Source organism: Hirundo rustica, chromosome 27 (assembly GCF_015227805.2).
Source record: "Hirundo rustica isolate bHirRus1 chromosome 27, bHirRus1.pri.v3, whole genome shotgun sequence".
In the NCBI taxonomy this organism is placed as follows: Eukaryota; Metazoa; Chordata; class Aves; order Passeriformes; family Hirundinidae; genus Hirundo; species Hirundo rustica.
In genome coordinates, this window is record NC_053476.1 from 5,211,687 (window position 1) to 5,236,451 (window position 24,765).

At 55.2% G+C, this 24,765-nt stretch overlaps 1 protein-coding gene across 1 annotated transcript in view; it reads left to right on the forward strand.

The window, feature by feature from the left end:
- SKAP1 (src kinase associated phosphoprotein 1) overlaps window positions 1–24,758 on the forward strand; it is a 66,364-nt gene extending 41,606 nt beyond the window's left edge. The window contains exons 5-13 of the mRNA XM_040087541.2: window positions 13,460–13,537; window positions 14,120–14,203; window positions 14,794–14,918; window positions 15,356–15,419; window positions 15,752–15,913; window positions 17,050–17,106; window positions 17,702–17,814; window positions 24,283–24,392; window positions 24,649–24,758. Of these exons, the coding sequence (XP_039943475.1) occupies window positions 13,460–13,537; window positions 14,120–14,203; window positions 14,794–14,918; window positions 15,356–15,419; window positions 15,752–15,913; window positions 17,050–17,106; window positions 17,702–17,814; window positions 24,283–24,378 (779 nt within the window). The 3' untranslated portion in view covers window positions 24,379–24,392; window positions 24,649–24,758. The remainder of the gene's footprint in view (window positions 1–13,459; window positions 13,538–14,119; window positions 14,204–14,793; window positions 14,919–15,355; window positions 15,420–15,751; window positions 15,914–17,049; window positions 17,107–17,701; window positions 17,815–24,282; window positions 24,393–24,648) is intronic.
- The last annotated feature ends 7 nt before the right edge of the window (window positions 24,759–24,765 follow it).

The following is a 24,765-nucleotide window of genomic DNA, read 5'->3' on the forward strand; positions in this document are numbered from 1 at the left end:
GGAATGGTGGCAGGAGATCCTCTGGAGTGGGAGATCCTCTGGAGCTGAATTCCTCTGGGAATGTGGGGAAATTCTGGGAAGACTTTGGAGCCAAATTCCTTTGGGAAGGAGTTGGAAAACGTGGCTGAGCTTGGATTTCCGGGAGCAGGAAAATCCAGAGCTCGGAGCCTGGAGGGGTCGGAATTTGGGAATGCGGCATTCCCGACTTTTGGGAAGGAATCCGGACGTTTCCCCCTGGAGCCCGTGGTGGGAACGTGGGAAGCTCCCGGTTTTCCCAACCTTTGGCTCCGTGATTTTCCCAGGATTAATGGATGGTTCTGCTCCATTGCGGCTCCTGCCTCGTTTTCTTGGAATAATCGGATCCGGAATTCTGCCTGGGAAAGGAGGGAAGGAGGGAAAGGACAGGGGGCAGAAAGGGATCCGGGATCTCATCCCTGGAAATTAAAAACCCACGGAGCAGCCGACGGGATCCGGAGGGAGATTCAGGGATATTTAAATGGGGATATTTGGGAATATTTTGGGACATTTAGGGATATTTATGAACATTTAAATAGGGATATTCAGGAATATTTAGATGGGGAAATTCAGGAATATTTAGATCGGGATATTTGGGAATATTTAGGGACACTCAGGAATATTTGGGGATATCTAAATACAGACACTTAGGGATATTAGAGGACATTTGGGATATTTTGGGATATTTTGGAATTTTTCAAGAGGCGTTTTTTGGGAAAACCCCAAATCCCAGCGGTGGGAAACACAAGGGAAATCCAGAATTCCCCTCTTCCCTTTTTTGCCGAGCTCCTCATCCTCTTTTCCCGTTTTTCCCCCGGATTCTCCCAGGATTTCGGGGGCTTTGCCAAAGAGGATTTTTCCCTTTTTTTCCAGGACGAATTCCCGGGGCCGGGACCTTTGAGGGATCCGTTTTCCAAGGGGAAAAAACCAAACAAAAATCCCGGGAATGCTGTGCAGAGGGTGGGAGGGTGCCGGTGTCCGCCGGGCCGGGAATGCCGAGGTCATCCCGCGGTCAGATCCAGGCCCATCCCCGCCTCTCCGGCGGATCGGCTTTCTTTGGGAATTCTAGGAAGGGTTGGGAACGCCGAGGGCTTTTCCTTGGCAACTGCCCGGAGCTGCAGCTCCCGGCACGCCTTTGGGGGGAATTTAAGGGAAAATCCTTCGAATCCGTGGAATCCTGATGGAAAACGGGAAGGGAACGGCAAAAAGCGCTGGGATTGGGACAGGGAGAGGGATTTTTCCAGCCCTGATCCCTCGGGATTTTCCAGCCCTGATCCCACGGGAAGGATTCATTCCTGTTAAAAAATTAGAAAGGAATAAATCCACAAAAAAACCCAAAAAACAAAAAAAAAGTTGGGAAAATCCAGGTTTTCCTCTCCTTTTCCAGAGGAAGTTTGGAGGGAAAGGGTTTTTCTGGGAAAGGGGAACGCGCAGGAAAATCCCACCCCGGATTTGGGAAAGGGAGGCGGGATTGGGGCGGGAAAAATCTGGGATTTTGTGTTCTGGGAAGAGCTGGGGTGGGGTTTTCCTGGAATTATTTTATCTTCAGGATTTGGGATCCTGAGGGTGCCAAGGGCCTTGGGAGCTCATGGAGCTTTGGGATTTGGGATTCGGAAGTTCCCAAGATCCTCAGGAATTCCTGAACCTTCCGGATTTGGGGTTTCATTTGGGAATTCTTGAACCCCCAGGATTTGGGATTCTCTCCTTAAAAATTCCATGGATTTGTTCCATTCCTGCGGCAGGATCCAGAATTCCCGGCTCATTTTCCCTCTTCCCCATCCCCTCATCCCTTGATCCCGGTGCTATTCCCGTTTTTCCAAGGTCTATCCCAGCAATTCTGGGATCCCTGCTCTTCCCTTCGGATCGGGATTGGGAATTACCAATCCTTGTTCTGGGCTGAGTCCTTGGGAACGGCTTTTCCCGGTTTTTCCCTTCCTCTGGAATGGGATTAAAGCTCAACATCCCGACATTCCCGCCCTTTTCCATGGAAAATGGAACCTTTTCCGGTGCGGGGAAGAATTCCCAGTTTTTTGGCTAAGGAGAGAGAAGGGTCAGGGAATTCTCATGGAATGGAGCCGGAAATGCCGGGCTCGGATCCGGCACCGGGAATATCGGGAAAAACACCGGGAATATCGGGAGAAGCACCGGAGATCCCAAAAGCATGGCGGGAGCAGGGAATGCCATTCCTGGGAATTCCAGTTCCTCAGAATTCCAATTCCAGGGAACGAGGGTCTGAGGGGGGATAAGGGAGTTATTCCCGAGAATATCTGTTTCCTTGGAATATCGGAGCAGGAACAGCTTTTCCAATGGGATTTCATCCCCCGGATCCTTGGGATTGTGGGATTTTCCAGAGGGGCCTTGGGAAAACAGAGGAATTCTGGGGATGGGAGGGAATTGGAGGCTCCGCTCGGAACTTTTGGGGCACAATCCCCCGATCCATCGTTTTCTGGGAATGGGATAAACCCCGGCACATCCAGTTGCCATTCCCAGATTTCATCGGGGATTTTTCAGGATCTGCGGATCCACGGGTGGAGAGAATTCCCGGGTTTTTTTGGGGGGTTCATTCCCGGTCCTTCCCCCCCCTCCTCCTCCCACTCTGGAGATTCCAGCTGGGAATGTTCGGCGGGAAATGGCGCCACTGCCCCCTGGCTGCCGAGCCGGGATACGGGATCGGGATTTGGGATACGGAACTGGGATATGGGATCAGGATACGGGATACGGGATACGGGATACGGGATACGGGATATGGGATCAGGATACGGGATTGGGATACGGCATTTGGATACGGGATCAGGATACGGGATGAGGGATTGGGATACAAGATCCCAAGAATCCCGAGGAAACTTTGGGGTGGGATCTGAGTTTATGGAAAATCTGGGATAGATGGGACGTGGGGAAAAAAGTGGGAAAAGGGGATTTAACATCGGGAAAAATCCCAGGTTTCGACGTTTGAATTTTGGAATATTCGGGACGAGGCTGCAATCCCGGGAATTTGGGGGCTGGAGATGGAGATCCTGCTTTTCCTTGGAATAAATCCGGATATGCCGAAGAGCAGCAGCTCCCGTTGCAATCCCAAAGCCAGAGAATAATTAGGGAATAGTTAAAAAAAAAAAACAACAGGGATTTGAAGTGGGAAAACCATCCCGGAATGCTGATTGATTGATTGATTGATTGATTAATTAATTCCGAGCTCTGCTCCCGGTTAACAGCTCCGGAATTAATGGAGCCGCACCGGGAATCACCGGGATAATTTTATTAGGAATAACATTTCTAATTCCCCGTTAACATTCCCGATTTTCCCGACGACGCCTCCCGCTCTACACCCAATCACGGGAACAACTCCTGGATTTTTCCAGGCGGGAAAAAGCCGCCATTCCCGAAAAATCCAGCGTTCCTTTCCCGGGCAGGGGAGGATTTCCGCGGAGCGGGAGTCGCGGGAATAATTTCATCGGGAATAACAACGCCTCTAATTCCCTGTCAACATTCCCGATCTCTCCGACAACGCCTCCCAAACCTGGGGAACAGCTCCCGGATCTTTTCCCGGGCGGGAGAAGGCCGCCGTTCCCGAAAATCCCGGCGCTGTTTTTCCGGGCGGGGGAGGATTTCCGCGGAGCCGGGATCGTCGGAGCTAATTAGCGGAATGGCCCCATTATTTATCCAGGGACACCGAGTCCAATAATTGCTATTGCAGCTCGGAAGCGGCTCCGGGATATTAATTCCCGATTTTTCCTGTCAGCTCCGTACAGTAAAACTTCCAAATGGGCCCCCGAAGGTGCAGAAGCTCATTTTAATCCTCCTTTTTCTTTGGAATTGGCAGAATCTCCTTCCATAAAAGCCGGAAAAAAAAGCGGGAGAACGGATAATATTTTGCTCCGAAGGAAGCCGTTAGAAAATCTTATTATTTTTCCCGCTCCCTGACCTTTTCCCGGCTTTCCGCCGGAGGAAAAGTCTCCGGGGGTTTGGGGGTTGTGCCGGTGTTTTGGGAGAGTCCAGGGAACGGATTCCCGGGAAGCAGGGAAAGGACGGATCGGTGTGTCTGGGAAGGGTTTGGGCGATTCCTGAGGCCTGGAAGAATTTGGGATTTGCTTTTCCTGGGATTTCTCGGCGTTTGTCCCACTTCACCTCCCCTCCCTGCGTCCCAGCATCCCAGGGAGATTCCCGAGGGATTCTCTGCCCTTTGGGGCCGGATTTTGGGTGGGAATGAGGAGCTTTTCCCAGGGAGATTCCCGAGGGATTCTCTGCCCTTTGGAGCCGGATTTTGGGTGGGAATGAGGAGCTTTTCCCAGGGAGATTCCCGAGGGATTCTCCTCTGGCTGAGGCCGGATTTCGGGTGGGAATGAGGATGGGAATGAGGAGCTTTTCCCACCCAGATTCCCAAGGAATTCTCCCTTTGCTGTGCCCAGACTTCGGATGGGAATGAGCGTTTGTCCCAAGCAGGATTTTCCAGAGAATCCTGGAATTAAAACCCCGGGAATGGCCCCGGCATTCCCTTGAATTCTCCTGGTTTAAACCCATCCCAAATCCCAGAACTCCCGCCCTGCGGAAAAAAAGCGGGAAAACCGTGATTCCCAGGCAAGCCCCCGGTCCGGAGCGTTCCCCCGTGAGCAGGAGCGGCTCCGACGGAGGAAATAAATCCGGGAAGATCCCGTTTTCTCGGGAAAACTCGTAAAGCCAGTCGGAATCCGACATAAACAACAATTTACACCCGGCATTTATCCTGGAAATTGCGGTTCCGTGCGGCTCGCGCCGGCGGATAAATCATCTTTTATGGGATTCGGCGGAGCTCTTCCAGGGAAACGGAAATTTAGTGGGATTTGAAGGCTTGGGAAAAACGGAGAGCTCCGGCTCGGGCCGTTCATCCTGGAAAACGTCGGAGAAAGGAGAAAGATCCGTCCCCGGGGATCCGGGATTTTCCTGGAGGAAGCGGCCGGGTCACGCCGCCGAGGGATGAGCCGGGAAAATTCCCGAGTTTTTGGGGTGTTCCCGGTTTGTGGTGGGAAATCTGGGCCTCAGTCCCCTAAAAATGGGATCTGGGGATGATTCCCAAAGGGATTTGAGGAGGATCCCCAAGTTCCCGTGTTCCTGCGGTCCGGGAAGGAGCTGGAGCATCCCAAATCCCGGATTTCAGCTCCATCCCTCCCCCAAATTCCCGGTTTTTATCCCGGATCCCTCCAAATCCCGGCTGAAACCGTTCCACATCCACTCCCTGGGCAGGACGGGAAAAACCTTTGGAAAACTGTTGGAAGTGGAGGCCGCTCATCCTAATTAATTAATGCCAGCCTGTCATTAATTAATTGTTATTAATTGGGGGTTTGATTAATCCCAGAATTTCAGGATCCCTGCTACAGATATTCCAGAGCTTTTCCTGGGGTGGATCCAGGGGCTGCTCCAGCTTTTCCTGGCTTTTTTGGGACGGGAATTTGGTTTTTAGGGAAGGAGCGGGAATTCAGTTTTCAGGGAACGCTGCTCCCATTCCCAATAAAAATGAGGATGGAGCCAAAGCCTGGGAATTTGCCCAGGGAAGGAGGAATTCCGGCCGTTTTCCTGCGGGCACTGAGGATCAGCAGAGAATTCCAGGGGCGGCTCCCCGGTGTTATCCCGGTTTTCCAGATGGAGAAAATCCTTCCGTGGAGAGGGAAAATGGGATTTTCCCACTTTTCCTGGGGTCCAGGCAGGGACATTCCCCATCCTTTGGGGAATATCCCGGATATCTTCATCGGGAATTGGGATGACGGGACGCTGGGAATGTGTTCCAAGTGGGAAAGGGGAAATTCCGGCGGGATTTTGGGAAGGAATCCCTGGGATTCTCCCAGGCCAGGTTGGAGCATCCTGGGATAATGGGAATTGTCCCTGCCCATGGAATGGGGTGGGATCTAAGCCCCTTCCATCCCACGATTCCCAATCTGGGATTTTTCCCCGTTTTTCCTGCAATCCCACGGATTTCTGGGAGCAGGTGGAGCTCTCCCCCTTTCCCCCCGCTCGGCTCCAGGACAATATTCCATAAATATTTGCTCCGGGAAATGAGGAGGTGCCGAAAGAGCCCCGGGGCGGCCGGAAAATCTCCGGGAGGAGAAATCCAAACACACCTGGAGCGGGATTCACGCCCGGCCATCGCCATGGCGATAACCGGGATCCGTTGGGATCAACGGAGCTTTTCCAAAGTGGGAAAGGGATAAATCCTGCTGGATTCCGGGCAGATCCAGGGGGTTCGGGATTGGGTTTGGGATTTTGGGAACCTTGGGATTGATGGGAGCTTTCCCAAAGTGGGAAAGGGATAAATCCTGCTGGATTCCAGGCAGATCCAGGGGGTTTGGGATTGGGTTTAGGATTTTGGGAACCTTGGGATTGCTGGGAGCTTTCCCAAAGTGGGAAATGGATAAATCCTGCTGGATTCCGGGCAGATCCAGGGGGTTCAGGATTGAGTTTGGGATTTTGGGAAGCTTGGGATTGCTGGGAACTTTTCCAAAGTGGGAAAGGGATAAATCCTGCTGGATTCCGGGCAGATCCAGGGGGTTCGGGATTGGGTTTAGGATTTTGGGAAGCTTGGAATTGCTGGGAGCTTTTCCAAAGTGGGAAATGGATAAATCCTGCTGGATTCCGGGCAGATCCAGGGGGGTTTAAGCCCGGTTTTGGGATTCCGAGCTCATTCCCTGCTCCCTCCGCGTTCCCCGGCAGCCGCGAATCCCGGGAATAAAAAATGGGAAGCGTTTAGATGGTGGATGTGTTTCATGTTCCTGTCAGCGCCGAGGGTTTGTTCCCGTTTATAAACTCATCCCTTTGGAATGACACGGGTTTTATGGGAGCCATCAGCCCCGGGTGACGGCGCTCCCGTGTTCCGCCATTACTGCCCGATTGGATTTGCAGTAAAGAACGGGAATGGGAATCGTAAATCTCCCGCCGGGGAGATTTAGGGCTCCTGGAAAAGGGAACGGAGCCGAGCCCGGGGAACGGAGCCGATCCTGAGGGATGGAGCCGATCCTGAGGGATGGAGCCGTTCCCGAGGGATGGAGCCGATCCTGAGGGATGGAGCCGATCCTGAGGGATGGAGCTGATCCTGAGGGATGGAGCTGATCCCGAGGGATGGAGCCGATCCCGGTGTTCCTGAAGGATGGAGCTGATCCTGAGGGATGGAGCCGATCCTGAGGGATGGAGCTGATCCCGGTGTTCCAGAGGGATGGAGCTGATCCTGAGGGATGGAGCCAATCCCAAGGGATGGAGCTGATCCCAAGGGATGGAGCTGATCCCGGTGTTCCTGAAGGATGGAGCTGATCCCGAGGGACGGAGCCGATCCCGAGGGATGGAGCCGATCCCGGCGTTCCTGAGGGATGGAGCCGATCCTGAGGGATGGAGCCGATCCTGAGGGATGGAGCTGATCCCGGTGTTCCTGAAGGATGGAGCCGAGCCCGGGGAATGGAGCCGATCCTGAGGGATGGAGCCGATCCCGGTGTTCCAGAGGGACGGAGCCGATCCCGAGGGATGGAGCCGAGTCCGGTGTTCCGGAGGGATGGAGCCGAGTCCGGAGAATGGAGCCGATCCTGAGGGATGGAGCTGATCCCGAGGGATGGAGACGATCCCGAGGGTTGGAGCTGATCCCGAGGGATGGAGCCGTTCCCATCCTCCCTCTCCCGTCGCTCCATTGTCGCTCCCATCCAGATTTCCCAGCATTTTCCAGGGATTCTGTGGTGACTCGTCCGCCCTTGGCTGATTCCCCGCTCCCGGGCGTCCCTCAGTCCATCCAGGGCTCTCCCAGTGTGGAATTCCAGCCCCTCTGGAAGCAAATCCGGCATTTTTTAATCCCCCGGCAGCACAAAGGCCCCTCCCTTCGGCTCCATGGATTTCTCCTTCTTTTCCTTAATTCACTGCCCGGAGAGTTCCTGATTGACTCCGAGGCCAATTAAAGGAAAATTTAATGGGAGAATGGATGAACTCCCGGAGCTTTCCCGACCATCCATCACTTTTTTATAGCGGGAGCCGGGAAGGAGCTCAGAACTTCCCGCTGGGAATGGGATAATGAGGAGGGCCCGGAGAGGATTCCCGGGGATTGCCGCTCCAGGCTGGGATTTATGGAATGGGTGGGATAACGGGGTGGATCCCGGGAACTATCCCAGATCCAAAGTGAGATTGAGGGTTTGGCTCGGCGTTCCCCATTCCATGAATCCCGGGAATCCTGGGAATCAGGCACAGGCAGAGGTGACCCCGCCAAGGCCCCGGCGGAACCTCGGGAATTCTCTCCCGCTGGGAATTCGCTCCCAGTCTGGGACTTGGTGGAATGGGTTTGACTTCCCGAGGGTCGGGAGGGGTCTGAGGCTCCCAAAATTCCCACCCTGGAGATTTGGGGCTCCCAGAATTCCCATCCCGGAGATCTGGGGCTCCCAGAATTCCCACCCTGGAGATTTGGGGCTCCCAAAATTCCCATCCTGGAGATTTGGGGCTCCCAGAATTCCCATCCCGGAGATCTGGGAGCGAATTCCCACCCTGGAGATTTGGGGCTCCCAAAATTCCCATCCCAGAACTGCAGGACTCCCCAAATCCCATCTCAGAGCTTTGGGGATCTCTGGGATTCCCAAAATCCCATCCCGCAGCGGGGCCGAGCCCTTCCCATCCCCACCCAAACCCCAAATCCCGGCGGGATCTGATCCAGAGGGGAGGGAAAATTCCCAGCTCTGCCGAGGAAATGGAAGCGGCGGCCAGCTCCCATTCCTCAGCCGCAGCTCCGCCATAAAAATAACGGGATAATGATTTTTTTCGTTGTTTTCTGGGATGATATTAAAGGCCGGGATATCGATCCCGCCTTTCCCGGGCCTCGGATGGAGCCGGAGTTTTTGACGGAGAGAGCAATAAAATCCTCACTCCTCCGATTTAGGGCGCCCATAAATGTCAGGGTTACAAATTCCCGGTGCTCCCGTCCCTCCCTTCCCAGCGGATGAGGGAAGGAGGGAACGGCTCCGAGGGGAAAGTTTGGGATCATCCCGGCTCGGATCCGGGCTGGGAAGAGGCTCCAGTCCCATGGGAGGAGCGTCCCTGGGTTCTGTCCAATCCCAAATCCCTGGGTTTTGGGATAAATCTGCCCTGGAAACTGGAGCTCTGATCCCACCTGGAATTGGGATTGAGGTCCCAATGTCCCCCCTGGATCCAGCCTGGGTTTGGGATCCTGGAGCTCTGATCCCACCTGGATTTGGGATCCTGGAGCTCTGATCCCACCTGGATTTCGGATCCTGGAGCTCTGATCCCACCTGGATTTGGGATCTGGAGCTCTGATCCCACCTGGATTTCGGATCCTGGAGCTCTGATCCCACCTGGATTTGGGATCCTGGAGCTCTGATCCCACCTGGATTTCGGATCCTGGAGCTCTGATCCCACCTGGATTTGGGGTGAGGTCCCAATGTCCCCCCTGGATCCCAAAGCCCTGATCCCATCTGGATTTGGGATCTGGAGCTCTGATCCCACCTGGAATTGGGAATGAGGTCCCAACGTCCCCCCTGGATCCAGCCTGGGTTTGGGATCCCGGAGCTCTGATCCACCCAGGATTTTGGGATGGGGCTGAACGTTCCCCCTGGATCCCAAGCCCCGATCCCACCTGGATTTTGGGGTCCCGGATCCCTGATCCCCCCCGGATTTCCATCCGCCTTTGGAGCTTTTCCCGCTGAGCTCCCGACCCGTAACATCCCGGATTTATGACTTTGTGGGAATCCGAGCTGCCATAAAAAGCAGCTCCCTGGTTTTTCCGGCCCCGCCATCCTTTATCCGCTGTCACTTCCCAGCGTTTTCCAGAGGCGGATGCGGCCGGAGCGATCGATGTTTTGTTTTATCTCCCTTTTTCTCCCAATAATTTTTTTAATCATTTCTCCCGCGGATAAATAATTCCCGGGAAAGCGGCGGCTCAGCGCTTTCGGAGAGGGGGAGAAGTGATGAGGTCAGGAGAGGGAAAGGGAGGGAGCGGAGCCGGAGCTGCCCTCGGAATTCCCGGCGGGAATGGGGCACCGAGCTGAAATGGGAAAAGGGTTTGGAGAGACGGGGATGGGAATGGGGACGGGAACAGGGAACAGGGAACAGGGAACAGGGAACGGGATGGGGACAGGGATGGGAACAGGGAGACAGGAACTTGCCAAACCAAATCCCTCGGAATTCCCGGTGGGAATGGGGCACCGAGCTGAAATGGGAAAAGGGTTTGAAGAGACTGGGATGGGAATGGGGATGGGAACGGGGAACAGGGAACAGGGAACGGGATGGGAAGAGGGAACAGAGATGGGAAGAGGGATGGGGACAGGGATGGGAACAGGGAGACAGGAACTTGCCAAACCAAATCCCTCAGAATTCCCGGCGGGAATGGGGCACCGAGCTGCCATCCCAAAATTGGAAAAGGGTTTGGAGAGGCTGGGATGGGAATGGAGATGGGAACAGGGAACAGGGAACAGGGAACAGGGACGGGAACCGGGATGGGAACAGGAAAGAGGGATGGGAACAGGGACGGGAACAGGGATGGGAATGGGGATGGGAACAGGGTCAGGGGATTTTAGGGATCAGCGCCGCCCCTTTTAGAGTTGGGAAATTCGGGAATCGGGATCCCAGCCGGGGTTCCCAGCCCCTTTTAGGGTTGGGAAATTCGGGAATCGGGATCCCAGCCCCTCGCTGCCGCTCCCGCCGGCGCCGCTCCCGCTCCCGGCTCCAATCCTGAGCTTCTGCTGCTTCCTTGTGGCAAAATCCTGGAATGACACGGCCCTTCCCTGAATCCCTGCCCCGGGACGCGACCCCGAACCCCGGGAGAATCCCTTGGGAGCAGCTCCAGGGTTGGGATCTCCCGGCCTGGGAGCCTCGGGAGGGAAATCCTTCAGCCGCCTCCATCCCTGCCTGACCTTTGCCGGCTCCTTGATAATTCCAAGTGGGAATTCTGCCGGCGAGCCCTTCCCGGAGGCCGTAAATATTCCCGGGAAGGTGATGGAAGTGCCTGATTTCCTTGGGATGCGTTTTTAAAGAGCCGGGATGTAACCCCCGGAATCCGGGTGGGAATTCCCGGGATATTTATGGCGGGAAGGTTCCTTAATTCCTTTCCTTTTATTCCCGAATTTCAGCGTCGTTGCCACTCGGGGTTAAACGTGGAATTCCCGCTCTGTGGCGCCCTCAGCTCCCCAAAATTTGGGATTTTCCCTGGGATCGCTGCCTCTGTTGGGAATAAGGAGAAGGGGCCAGAGGATCCCACCGGGATTTGGGATTTGCTGCCGGGGCTCAGCATCCCAAATCCTGTTTATCCACGGCTGGGGGAGCTTCATCCCTCTGGGATTGATCCATGGACAGCTCCTGACCCTGGGGAAGAGGGATGGGATTCGTGGGATGGGATGGGATCCATGGGATGGGATGGGATCTGTGGGATGGGATGGGATCTGTGGGATCCGTGGGATCAGTGGGATCAATGGGATAACGGGATGGGATGGATGAGGGCTGTGACCAGAGGGGTCCCTGGAAGGGTTCAGGACCCTCTGGAAAACCGGGAATGAGCAGGAAGAGTGGGACCAGTCTGATCTCCAGGTGCCTCGTATCAGCTTTTCCAAGGGGAAATTCAGGAACAAATCCCGGTGGGAATTGGGGTCACTCCCCCCTCCCTCCTCCTTTGAGGCCGAGGGGTCCTTGGAGGGGCTCAGGGCCCTCTGGAAAACCGGGAATGCTGGGGGGGGGAAAACAGCACCAGGAGTTCTATCTCCAGGTGCCCCTCATCAGCTTTTCCAAGGGGAAATTCGGGAACGAATTCCGGCGGGAATGGGGAGGGCTCTCCCCCTCTCCCTCCCTCCGGAGCCGCGGGGTGAAAGCTGAAAGTTGAAGAGTCCAAAGCCGTCAATCCCGGCTTTCAGCCGGCGCTGGGAAAGGGAAATATTTGGATAAGGCGCGATCCGGAGCTGCCGCTGTTTACAAACCCTGGTCCCACATCAAACGCGGCTCCCTTTGGGAAGCGCTTCCCGCTCTCCCGGCTCCTTTTGGGAGCTGTCACGGGAATTATTTGATGTTTCCCTCTCTCCTTTGTTTGTTTACGTTCATTAAGGCCGGGGGGGGAAAAAAAAAAATCCATCAAATCCTGGGCTCGGCTCCTCCCGGAGCGCGCGGCCGCAGGTGCGGAGCGGCCGGGAATGATGGAGGATCCATTTATCCCGCGGGGCGCGCGGCGGGAATGACACCTTCCCGATAAATCCCAGCCCGTCCCCGCCCTTCTCCCTGATGGATGAGCTCCTTATCGGGGGGACGGGAAAGCCGCGCTCCGGCTCCGGCCCTCTGCGGATCCCCCGGGATCAGCCGGGATTTATGGAAGCTGTTCCCTCCTGGCTCGGCTGAACCCCGCCTTGGACGGAATTCCAAGGAATGCTTGGATTTGCCCCGCGGCGGAGAGTTATCCCGAGTTTCCTGCCCCTGGAATTCCCAAGTTTGTCACCTCCGGAATGGGGCCTCAAAGCCCATTCCCGGGAAAACGCGGCCTCCAAGGCCATTCCCAGAAAACGAGGCCTCCAAGCCCATTCCTGGGAAAATGAGGCCTCCAAGGCCACTCCCAGGAAAACGAGGCCTCCAAGGCCGTTCCCAGAAAACAAGGATCCATCCCATTCCCAGAAAACGAGGCCTCCAAGGCCATTCCCAGAAATCGAGGCCTCCAAGGCCATTCCCGGGAAGATGAGGCCGTCGGGCTAACGAGGAATGGTCGGAGCACACCTGAACGCTCCGGTGGAGCCGGAGCAAAAGCCGGGATTTACGGAGTCCCCGCGCCGACAGGAAAGGACGGGAAGTTTATCACGGATTAGGGAATTAATGGGGATGGATTCCCGCCCGCTGATGGATGGGACGGGCGCTCCATTAGGGAATGATTTAGGATTTTCCAGCTCGCTCTGGATCAGGGAGGGCTCGGCCAGGCGGGGCCGGGCTCGGAATGTTGGGATCGGGGAAGAGAGGGAACGGGGAAAGAATTCCAGGGATTTTCAAGCTAGGGATCCGTTTTTTTTTTTTTTTAATTTTATTTTTGTTTCCATCTTTTTTCATTTTTATATGGATTTCTTATGGGATAATTTGGGATGGAAGCGATCCTCAAGCTCATCCAGGATCACCTCCCACTATCCCAGGATTCCCAGGTTTTTGGGATGAGCCAGGAATGGCAGAGCCCTTCCAGACTCCGGGATGAGATTCCAGGGGCAGAGCCGGGATCCGCGATGGGGATTGGGGTTTCCATGGGAATTGGGGTTCCCATGTCCATAATCCAACCAGATTCCAGGGAAAAAGAGCAGCTCCAGCCTCATCCCGCTGAATCCTGGGATTCCAAGGCTCTGTTCCCTATTCCCAGCCCTGGGAATATCGGCAGGGTCGGGATAAACCGGGATTTCCACCCCCAGCCCTGATCCCCCAAAGAAAGCGGCTGGAAACTTTGGAATGTGGGAATGGCAGATTCCAAGATTTTCCTTTGCTTGGCTCTCTGCAGGCCCCGAGGAGATCCCAAGGCCCGTCCAGGATCCCGGGAATATTTTGAAGCAAGGATACCTGGAGAAGAGATCCCGAGGTAAAAACTGGGATTTCAGGACAAGATCTGGATGCTGCCCCCTCAAAATCTGGGAAAACCCCGAATTCCCAGCCTGAAAAACCCCAGGAAATCCACGGATTTCCACCGGCAGCAGCTTCCAGGTTTTTCCAATGCCTTGCCGGGCTCATTCCCTTTTCCAGAGCATCCAAATTAAATTCCGGAATTAAATTAAGCCCAGCCCAGGCCCGGAGGGCGAAAACTAATGAGGAGAAAAAGCCGGGAAAAGCTCCAGGGATTTGGGATCATCCCACATTTAATGCGGAGATAAGAGCCGGGCTCGGAATCATCCTCGGGCCTTATCTCCCTTTTCCCGTGAAAGCCACAAATTATTCCCTTCCCTAATGGGATTTTCTCGGGAATTATCGATGGGAAGAGGCAGAAACAGCTCGGAGCTGAGCTGGGAGTTAGGCCTGGCTTAACTCCCGCTGATCTCCGCCTTGGCGACGTTTTCCAGGGATTTGACCCCAGTTTTCCCTGGGAAGCGCATCCCGAGGGGATGGGGAGGAGGACCTCCCCCACTTTTCCTGACTTTTGCCCGTTTTTTTTCTCCCGGTTTTCCAGAGCCCAGCTTTTTCGGCTCCGAGTGGCACAAGCGCTGGTGCGTCCTCACCCGGCGGGATTTCCTCTACTACGCCAACGAGAAGAGTGAGTGGGAGAAGAATTCCCAACTTTCCGGTGGAAAAGAGGGATCCGAGCACGGAACACCACAATTCCCGGCTCCCGGAAGGGGAAATCCCAGCTGGATTTGGGATTTTTTTTTTTTTTTTTTTTCCCATTGGCAAAAGGAATTTTCTGGCCATTCCTCTTTCCCGGATTTTTCCAGTCATTCCCTTTTCCCGGATTTTTCCCGGCCATTTCCCTTTCCCAGAATTTCCCAGCCATTTCCCTTTCCCAGATTTTCCCACCCATTTCCCTTTCCCGGATTTTTTCCCAACCATTTCCCTTTCCCAGATTTTCCCACCCATTTCCCTTTCCCGGAGTTTTTCCCACCCATTTCCCTTTCCCAGGTTTTTTCCCACCCATTTCCCTTTCCCAGGTTTTTTCCCGGCCATTTCCCTTTCCCAGAATTCTGTGCCCCATTTTCCTCGCCCAGAATTTCCCGTCCATCTCGATTTCCCAGGATTTTCCAGCCACCCCCCTCGGTTTCCCTCCACGGATAAACCCCTCCCTGTGCCGCATCCGGGGGTGGAAAAAAGCTGGAAAATCCCAAATTCCGCCCGATTCCCTTTTCCCAGGCAAGCAGCCCAAGGGCTCCTTTCCCATCGAGCGCTACCACGCCCACCTGGATTCCCAGCTCCGCAAAGATTCCCGGAAAAAATGCTGCTTCCAGCTGCTCTGCCCTGGAAAACGCTCCTACGAGGTGGGAAACGGCGGGAAAACGGGAATTTCGGGGGGGAAAAATGGGAATGTAGGAGGGGAAATGGGAATTTGGCGGGAGAAATGGGAATGGATTTCCATGGATTTCCACGGATTGGGCCTGACAGCTTTCCTGGGAGAGCCTGGGCAGGGTTTCCATGGATTTCCATGGATTTCCGTGGATTTCCATGGATTGGGCCTGCCATCTTTCCTGGGATAGCCTGGGCAGGGTTTCCATGGATTTCCATGGATTTCCATGGATTTCCATGGATTTCCATGGATTGGGCCTGCCATCTTTCCTGGGATATCCTGGCTGTGCTCCGCCCCCACTTGGAGCCGGGACATAAATCCGGGAATGGCTTTTCCCGGTGCCCCGGGGTTGGGAACGGGGGCTCGCTGTCCCCTCATCCCAAATCCCGGGATAACGGATTCTCCCGGCAGTTCACGGCTCCCAGCCCGGCCGAGGCCCAGGATTGGGTGGAGCAGATCCAATTCCTCCTCAAGGGTGAGTGCCCGGAGCGGCTCCCGGGATCCGGGATCTTGGGGATCTTTGGGAAGCGTTTTCCCACCCGGATCGCGGTTTTCCATCCATCCGTCCACGCCTGGAGACAGAGAAAATTCCAGAAATTCTCAGGAATCCCCAGGCAGCTTCCCAGGCTCCGTCCCTTCAGGCCCATTTTGGGATTTGGGATCATTCCCTGGGATTTTCCGTCTTTCCTTCAGTTTTTCCTCAGTTTTTTCCCCAGTCCTCTGGTGCAGGGTTTGGAGCTCGATCCCACCCCTCTGGATTTGGGAGAATTCCCGATTTTCCGTCCCTTTTTCCCGGTTTCCCGGCAGACCTGAGCTCCCTGACCATTCCCTGCGAGGAGGAGGAGGAGGAGGAGGAGGAGCTCTCCAGGGACCGGGACAGCTCCGATTCCATGGACAATTCCCAAAATTCCACCCTGAATCCGGAGGAGCCGGAGCTGGAAGGCGACGACATCTACGAGGTGCTGCCAGGTGAGCTCCCAAATTCCCAAATTTCCCTCGGAAAAACGCCAGGAAACCTCGGCCGTTCCCAGATCTCCGCCCAAAATCCCAAGGTTTTATCCTGTTTCCTTATCCCGAGTTCTCGATGGATCTCCCAAATCCAGACCTTGCTTTTCTGAGGATTTCGGATCCAGGAATCGTGCTGGAGCAGCTCTCTGAGTTTTCATGGATTCCTATGGATTTCCACGGATTTCCACAGGTTTCCACGGATTTCCACGGATTCCCGTGGATTTCCATGGATTAGTCTTCCCAGCTTTCCTGGGACAACTCAAGGCTCTTCCTTCCCAAATCCCAAACTTCCAAAGACCCCAGGAAAAATCCCCAAAATCCGGTTCTCCCTCCTCTCCCTCCTTCACCTCCCGACCAAAACTCAGGGAAAAAGAAAAGACCCGGGAGTCGGGAAGAGAAATCCGGGAAAAGCCACGGAGAGATAATTTCCCCGGCGTTAATGAAGTTTTACGAAAACAGACGCGGCCGAGGCCAAATAAAATTTCACAGGTGATAAATTTTTCCAATTTCCCGGGAAGGATTGGATGGGAATGTTAAATCAGGAGTGAAGGTGTCCGTTCGGAAGCGCCGAGCGCTGCCGGGGAATTTTATCGACTGGAAAATTGAATCAAATTGCTCCATTAAAAACTCGGCTCCGCAGAGATTCCCGAGCTTCCCGGGATGCGCCGGCGGCTCCGGACCCCCGGGACGAGGATCCCGGGAGTGGGGCGGGAGGGAGAAGCTGAGTTTTCCAAAGTTTTTCCAGGTTTTTCCCCTTTGGTTCAGTCCCGGAAAATCCGAGCGTTGGGTGGGGATCTCCGCTCCCGGGCCTGATTCCGGGAAAACCCCTGGATCCACCAGATTTGATTCCAGGAAATTCCTGGAGTTTCCCCTCCGGAATCTCCTGCTCCCAAGGCCCCTCTTTTCCCATGGGAATGCCCGGAATTCGTGGATCTGTTTTTCCCGGTGTCCGCAACAATTCCCACTTTCCGTGAAAATCTCCTCCGAAATCAATCCGGGAATTTTTTGTTCCCAGGATCCTCTCGGAGCCCCGGGCCTGCCGGAGCTGCGACATTCCCGGATTCTCCCTGATTTTCCCGCTCTTTTTCCCTCCCCAGATGAGGAGCTGGAGCCGCCATTCCCGGAGGATGAGCAGGATTTCGGGAGCAGGGAAGGTAAGATCCCAATCCAAAGGATTTCCAGGATACGGATGAGGGGAATCTTTTGGGATTTTGGCCCCTTTGGAGCATCCTGGGCTGTGGAAAATGCGGAGAACGGGAGAATTCCTGGGATCTGAGGCGTGGGACTCTTGGCCGTGGTGGAATTCCAGTTGGGAAGACTCTTCCCAATGGGACCCGGAGGCATCTCCCAAAATTCCTGGGATAAAGGAGGAGTTGGGGATTTTCAAACGGGATTTTCATCCCTGGAAGGCCAGGGAGGGATCCCACAGGAATTCTGGGATGGATCCCACCGGAAATTCCCGGGATGCTTCCAGTGCCCTCCTGCCCCTGAGGGAAGCAGGAAAGGAGCTGGGATGAGGAGAATTCCTGGGAAAGGAGGGAAAACTGGGACAAAACTCTGGGAAGCACAAATCCCAGCGAGTCCCTGACGGAATTCCATGGAATTCCTGGCGCTTTCCGTCCTCAGTATCCAACATTCCCGGTGGACTTGGAGCCTTTCCCATCCCGGAGGAGCTCCAGGAGAACTTCCGGCTCTGGAATCGCTTTCCTGATCCTGCAGCGCCCTGACCCTTCCCTTCCCTTCTCCCAGGAAATTCCGGCGGGGATTATTCCGATTATTACCAGGGGCTGTGGGATTGCCGCGGGGACAATCCCGACGAGCTCTCCTTCCGGCGGGGCGACCTCATCCGCATCCTCAGCAAGGTGGGAGCCGGAATCCGGGCGGGAATCCTGGCGGGAATCCGGGCGGGAATCCGGGCGGGAATCCGGGCGGGAATCCTGGCGGGAATCCGGGCGGGAATTCGGGCGGGAATTCGGGCGGGAATCCAGGCGGGAATCCTGGCGGGAATTTGGGTGGGAATTCGGGCGGGAATTCTCCCTTTCCACCAGTGAGACAGGAGCTGGAATTTTCCGGGATCCGAGCTCGTTTCCAAGGCCGAAAGGAGCTAAAATCGCTCAAAATTAGGATTTAAAATTTAATTAGAATTAATTTTTAAAATTTAATTTAAAATTAAATTAACGGTGTCGGGGGCGGGGCCTCACTGGTTTTACTGGTTTTCCTGGTTTTTTTCTGGTTTTTCCTAGTTTCTCCGGGGTTTCCCTGGTTTTATTGGGTTTTCCTGGGTTTTTCTGGGTTTTACTGGTTTTCCTGGGTTTTCCTGGTTTTTCCTGGTTTTTTCTGGTTTTCCTGGGGCTGGAGGAGCAGCTCCCGCTCCCTCTCCCGCATCCGGCTCCGGAAAGCCGCCAATTCCCGGTTTCTGGGGACCGAGGGATCGCCCACCGGGGGGTGACGCCGGCAGCAGCTCCGGGGCCAAATCCCGGGATCCCGGCGGGAATTCCGGGCGCTGCTCCCGCGGCGAATTCCTCGCCCGGAACCGGCGGATCCCGAGGGAATTTCCCCGGTAAATTCGGGAGCGGCAGCGACGGGAGGAGGAGGAGGAGGAGGAGGGAAGGGGCTGGGAATGTTCACTCAGCCGCGCCGCGATTTCCTTCTCGATCTTGTCCCAATTAATTCCGCGGAATTAATCTCGCGCCGGCTCCGACCGCGGCTCCGGTAAAATCCCATCTGGCGCCTTCCCGGCCCCGCGCCCCCGGGAGAACCGGACACCGGGAATCACGGAACGGCGGAGGCCGGAGAGCGCCGCCGATCCCCGCTGCGGGAATCGGCCCCATCCCGGTGTTCCGGGCACTTCCAGGGAAATCCGGGCCCGGTTTGATCCCAGGAATCCCGGGAATGGCGCTCCTGAAGGATCCTGGCCCTCACCCCCTGGGGTGCCAATGGCTCAATCCCAAAATCCCGCAGGGAGAAAACACTGGGAAAACCCCAGCTGGGAAAAGCCGGAATTCCTTCCCTGCTTCCAGGAATTCCCAGGATGAACTCCGTCCATTCCTCATCCCATAAATCCCAGGAATGTGGAGGCTGTCGGGGCTGGAATTCCCAGGATTTCTGGGATATTCCCGGGTTTCCTTTGGAATTCATGGCTGGGAACATTGGGAATTTGTTTGGGAGAAGGGAAGAGTCATTCCCATCCCCAATTCCCATCCCTGGAAGTGTCCGAGGCCTTGGCAGGGCTGGAATTGGGATGGGATTTGAGCTCCTTCCCACACACCCGGAATTCCGACCCTGGAATTCCATAATCCCAATGAAACCCTGTTCCTGTATCCCCATTCCCATATCCCCATTCCCAAATCCCCGCTCCCGCTCCCTTTTCCCGTCTCAGCGATTCCCGCTCCGGGATAACCCTGGGAACGCGGCTCCGGGCGGATAAAACCGGGATCCGCTCGTTCCCTCCATCCCTTCCCACCAAAAGCGGGAGCGGGAGGCGGCGGGACGCCATTCCGAAGGCGCGGGGTGACATCTAGCGGCATTTTCCATGGATTTGGGATGCGGGATTTGGGATTTGGGAACGTGGGATGGGCCCTGGCCCCCCCCCTGCGTCCCTGCGGCGAGCTCGGCGCAGCTGCTCCCGGATCCCGGGAATGATCCCGCTGGGAACGGCCGGGATGGGACAGCGGGAAGGCGGCGGGGTCACGGCGGGGTCACGGCGGGGTCACGGCGGGGTCACGGCGGGGTCATGGCGGGGTCACGGTGGGGTCAACCAGGGGTCACCCCCAGGACGATCCCAAACTGTGCCCAGGGATCCTCAGGGATTCACCTGCGCGTTCCTGATCCCGAATCCCAATTTTTCCCTCATCCGTCCTCACCCTCACATCCCGGATGCTCCATCCCAAATTTTTTCCCCACCCACAGGGACTCACCTGCACAATCCTGGGATAAATCCCACCCGGGAAAAGCCGGAATTTCAGGAATTCCTGGGATAAACCCTGCCCGGGAAGAGCTGGAATTCCGTCCCCACTTCCAGGAATTCCCGGGATAAACCCCGTCCGTTCCTCATCCCATAAACCCCAGGAGTGCGGAGGTTGTCCGGGCTGGAATTCCCAGGATTTCTGGGATATTCCCGGGTTTCCAAAGGATCCCGGAAAACCGGGAGGGATTTTGGGATCAGCGCCTCAGGAATTGTCCGGGATGGGCCTTGGGCGGGGAAGATCAATTAATTTAATAAATTTATCAAATTTAATTAAATTTGATGGAGTAAAAGAATTAATGAATAAATAGGGAGAGGAATCAATTACAAATTAACTCTGAGTTATTGAACAAAGAGGTGAATTCACCCTCCCGAACTCCCCACCACCCGGAATTCGGGATCCGGGATCCGCCGGAAGCAGAACGGAGCTTTGGGATTTGCCCAAAGGTCTGGGATGAGAAGGGAGCGCGTCCCTAAAATCCCCAAACCCCCGGGATCGGGAATCCCGCCGGGAAAGGAAGAGGCCGGGGTTGGGATTGGGCCCAAAACCCGGGAGGAGAATTCCCGGTCCCTGCCCCAAATCCAGGGAATCTCCGGGAATCGTCAGCGTGACCTTCGGAGCGGGAGAGAAAATCCCGGGGTTTCCTCTGGAAAACAATTCCTGGTGGGATTTCGGCTGGGATTTGGTGTCGGATTTGGGATCGGGTTTTTTTGATGGGATTTTTTGAGGGGGTTTTTAATCAGGATTTTGATTGGATTTTTTAATCAGGATTTTGGATCAGGTTTTTGATCGGGGTTTTTTTGAGCAGATTTTTTCCTTTCTCCCGGGATTCGGGATTTGGGATTCGTGGAATTATCCCGAACCCTCCCCACAGCTCCATCGCCCGCGGCTCTAAAGCCGGAAATATTCGGCGGCAGAGAAAATTCCAGACACGGAGTGCGGGATAAACCCAATAAAAAAACACTCCCGGATTTTTTATTTTATTCCAGTTTATTTATTTCCCTTTTTCTTCCCCTGCCGGGAAAGGTGGGAAAGGTTTATTTTTTTATTTTTTATTGCGTGTTTTTGTTATTTATTTTTTAAACTTATTTTTATTTATATTTTTATTTTTATTTTTAAAAATTATTTTTATTTTTAATTTTTAAATTTATTTATTTATTTTTCTTTTTTTCATCTCTCATTTCTTTTCTTTTTCATTTTTTATTTTTCATTTTTTATTTTTTATTTTTTATTTTTCATTTTTCATTTTTCATTTATTTTTCATTTTTTTTATTTTTATATTTTTAATTTCCCCTCGCAGCCCTGCCGCTCCAGCCTCAGCGGTGCAAAAAGAACGATCCCAGCGCCGCTCCCCGCGCCCGGCAGCGGCGTTATTAAAATGCTAATTTAAACGGGGAGCGGAAAAAAAAAACCCAAACCAAAACAACAACAAAAAAAATTAAAAATGATAAAAATAAAAAAAAAAATAACCCGAGCGGCGTTGAACTCTCCGGCGGTGCCGCAGCGTTAATTGCAGCCCGTAATGAGCTCCGGGGACGCGAGCGGCCCCGGCACGCGGCAGCCGCCGCCTCCTCATTAGCGCCGCGCTCATTAATTAATTCCGCCGGCCCCGCGCTGACCCCGCGCCGCAGCCGGGAGCGGGAGCGGGAGCGGGAGCGGGAGCGGGAGCGGGAGCGGGAGCCAGCGGGGGCCGGCGGGGCGCGGAAAGGGTTCGCCCGAATTCTGCAGCTTTCACCTCATTTCTGAAAGGCTTTACCCAAACTCCGCCGGCTTTCGCATATTTCTGAAAGGTTTTACCCAAATTCTGCAGGTTTCACCCGAATTCTGCAGGTTTCACCTCATTTCTGGCAGCTTTTACCCCGGTGCCGCCGGCTTTCACACATTTCTGAAAGGTTTTACCCCGATTCTGCAGCTTTCAACTCATTTCTGAAAGGTTTTACACAAATTCCGGCCGCTTTCACCCCGATTCTGCAGCTTTCACCCCGTTTCTGGCAGGTTTTACCCCGATTCCAGCACCTTTTACCCCATTTCTGCAGGTTTTAACCAAATTCCAGCAGGTTTTAACCAAATTCCGGCGGTTTCACCCCAGTTCCGGCGGTTTCACCCCAATTCCGACGGTTTCACCCCATTTCTCCATCCCTGAACCTCCAAATCCCCGCGTTCATGGCCGGGGAGCTGCGGTACCCCCGAGCCGGGAGCGCCCCGATCCCTGCAGGTCTCACCCTGATTCTGGCAGGTTTCACCCCAATCCTGGCAGTTTTCAGCTCAGATCCCTGCAGGTTTTACCCCAATCCTGGCAGTTTTCACCCCGATCCCTGCAGGTTTCACCCCGATTCCTGCAGGTTTTACCCAAATTCTGGCAGTTTTCACCTCGGATCCCTGCAGGTTTCACCCCGATCCCGGCACCCCTGGAACTCCGAACTCTCCCTTCCTGAACCCCCCCAGCTCCTTCTCTCTTCGTTTTCAGTTCATTTCCTCGCCCCTCCTCTCTCTCCCCCCGATCCCAGGATCTCAGCACCCCCAAATCCCGGGAATCCCCCGAGCCCCAACCCCGCACCCTCCCCCTGCTCTCCCCAAACATTCCAGGATCCCGAGCATTTCCCAATCCCTGAAAATCCCCCAAAATCTCCCTTCCTGAACCCCCAGACCCCCCGGCTCCTTCCCTCTTCGTTTTCCTTTCCCTTTCACACCCCTCCTCTCTCCCCCCGATCCCGGGGCCTCAGCACCCCCGAATCCCGGGAATCTCCCGGTGCCGGTGATTTGTGGGGACACCGGGGCTCAGGTGGCTCCGGCAGATGGGAACAATTCCCTGGCGTCGCCTCCAGCCGCGCTCGCTGCCTCGGGCTCGGGATGGATCCGGGATGGATCCGGGATGGACCTCGGGATGGAGCCGGGATGGATCCGGGATGGATCCGGGATGGATCCGGGATGGAGCCGGGATGGAGCCGGGATGGAGCCGGGATGGAACCGGGATGGAGCCGGGATGGATCCGGGATGGAGCCGGGATGGAGCCGGGATGGAGCCGGGATGGAGCCGGGATGGATCCGGGGTGAACCTCGGGATGGATCCGGGATGGATCCGGGATGAACCTCGGGATGGATCCGGGATGAACCTCGGGATGGATCCGGCCTTTCCCGAGGCCTCGGCGGGGTTTGGGAGCGGGATTTGGGCCTGGGGATTGGATAAATCCGGGATGGGATGGGAATTCGGGATGGGATTGGGTGGGATGGGACCTGGAGACCCCAGTGGGACGGGACAGACCCTGCTGGGATGGAATTCCCAGTCTGGGGATTCCTGGGATGGGGAGGACGGAGTTGGGGTGACCCCAAATCCAATCCCCAGCCTGGAAAAGGGCTCCAGGTTCCCAATTTGGGGATTCCTGCAGATCCCTGGGAATGGGGATCCGCTTCCCAGTGTTCCCAGTGCCCCCCGCACCACTCCCATCCGCTTTCCCATAAAACCCCTCGGAATTCCCTCCCCTCATTAAGGCCTAATTAACCAAATTCCAACAAAACCCCGTCCTCGCTCTCCTCCTCCTCCTCCTCCTCCTCTCCCGCTTCCCAAAAAACCCCCAAAACCCAGGAATTCCATCGAGCCGGAGCGGAGCAGAGTTCATCCGGCTCCGCCGCGCCAGGGCTCGCGCGCTAATGGCTTAATAAAAATTAGCATAATTAACGAACATCTGCACGCGGCGGCGCGGGGCGCTTTTGGCAGCGCGGAACGAGGAGCGCGGAGTTTAATGCGCGTTTAATTCGCGTTTTAATTCATCCCGGAGCCGCGCGGGGAGGGGGGGGAAAAAAAATTACATCTGGGCTGCCGGGAATTCGGGGGGTTTTAATTCCATCCCTGCGGGCGCGGAAAAATCCCGGGATCTGTCCCCAGGTTCGGCGGGGAAGGAATTGCTCCCCGTTTTTTTTTTAAAAATTGGGATTGGGAAACAGGCGTGGGGATGGAGCGGCCCGCGAGGTTTTAGGGATGAATTTGGGTTTTAGGGATGAATCCCGAATCCCCCTGGAGTTTGGGTTGTTTTTTTTTTTAATTCCAGCCCTGCGGATGCGGAAAAATCCCGGGATTTGTCCCGAGGTTTATCCCCACATTCGGCACAGAAGGAGGTCGCTCAGCTGGGATTGGGATTTGGGATATTTCTGTGGGATTTGGGAGGCGATTTGGGTGGTTTTTTTCCGCAGGATTTGGAGTATTTCTGTGGGATTTATTTGTTTGTTTGTTTTTTCAGGACTTGGGGTATTTCTCTGGGATCTGGGTGGGGTTTTTGCAGGATTTGGGGTATTTCTGTGGGATTTGGGTGTTTTTTTCGCAGGATTTGGGGTATTTCTGTGGGATCTGACCCCAGCCCCGGTCCCACAGGAGTACCCCGGGCACGGTTGGTGGGTCGGGGAGCTCGGCCAGGAAATCGGGATCGTCCCGAGGGAATTCCTGATGCCCGCCTTCGACCTGGAGTGAGCGGGAAGGGGCAGGTGAGGGGAGAGGGTTTGGGGCCAGCTGTGGGGTGTGGGGTGCGGGATTTGGGGTTCAGGGGCTGGGGTTTGGATTTGGGGAGTGGATTTGGGGTTTGGGTGTGGGTTTGGGGTTTGGGTGTGGATTTGGGGAGTGGATTTGGGGTTTGGGTGTGGGTTTGGGGTGTGGATTTGGGGTGTGGATTTGGGGTCTGGGGTCCCGGATCCATCCCCGCCGTGTCCCTGCTCTCTCCATCTCCCCTTTTCCCTGGAGCAGGCGGCACCGGGAGCGGCGGCAGCGCGGCCCGAGGCATTCCCTGGATCCCAAATCCCACAGATCCCACAGATCCCGCGGGATTCCCTCCGCAGGACCCGGCGCTGGAACCGAGCGGAT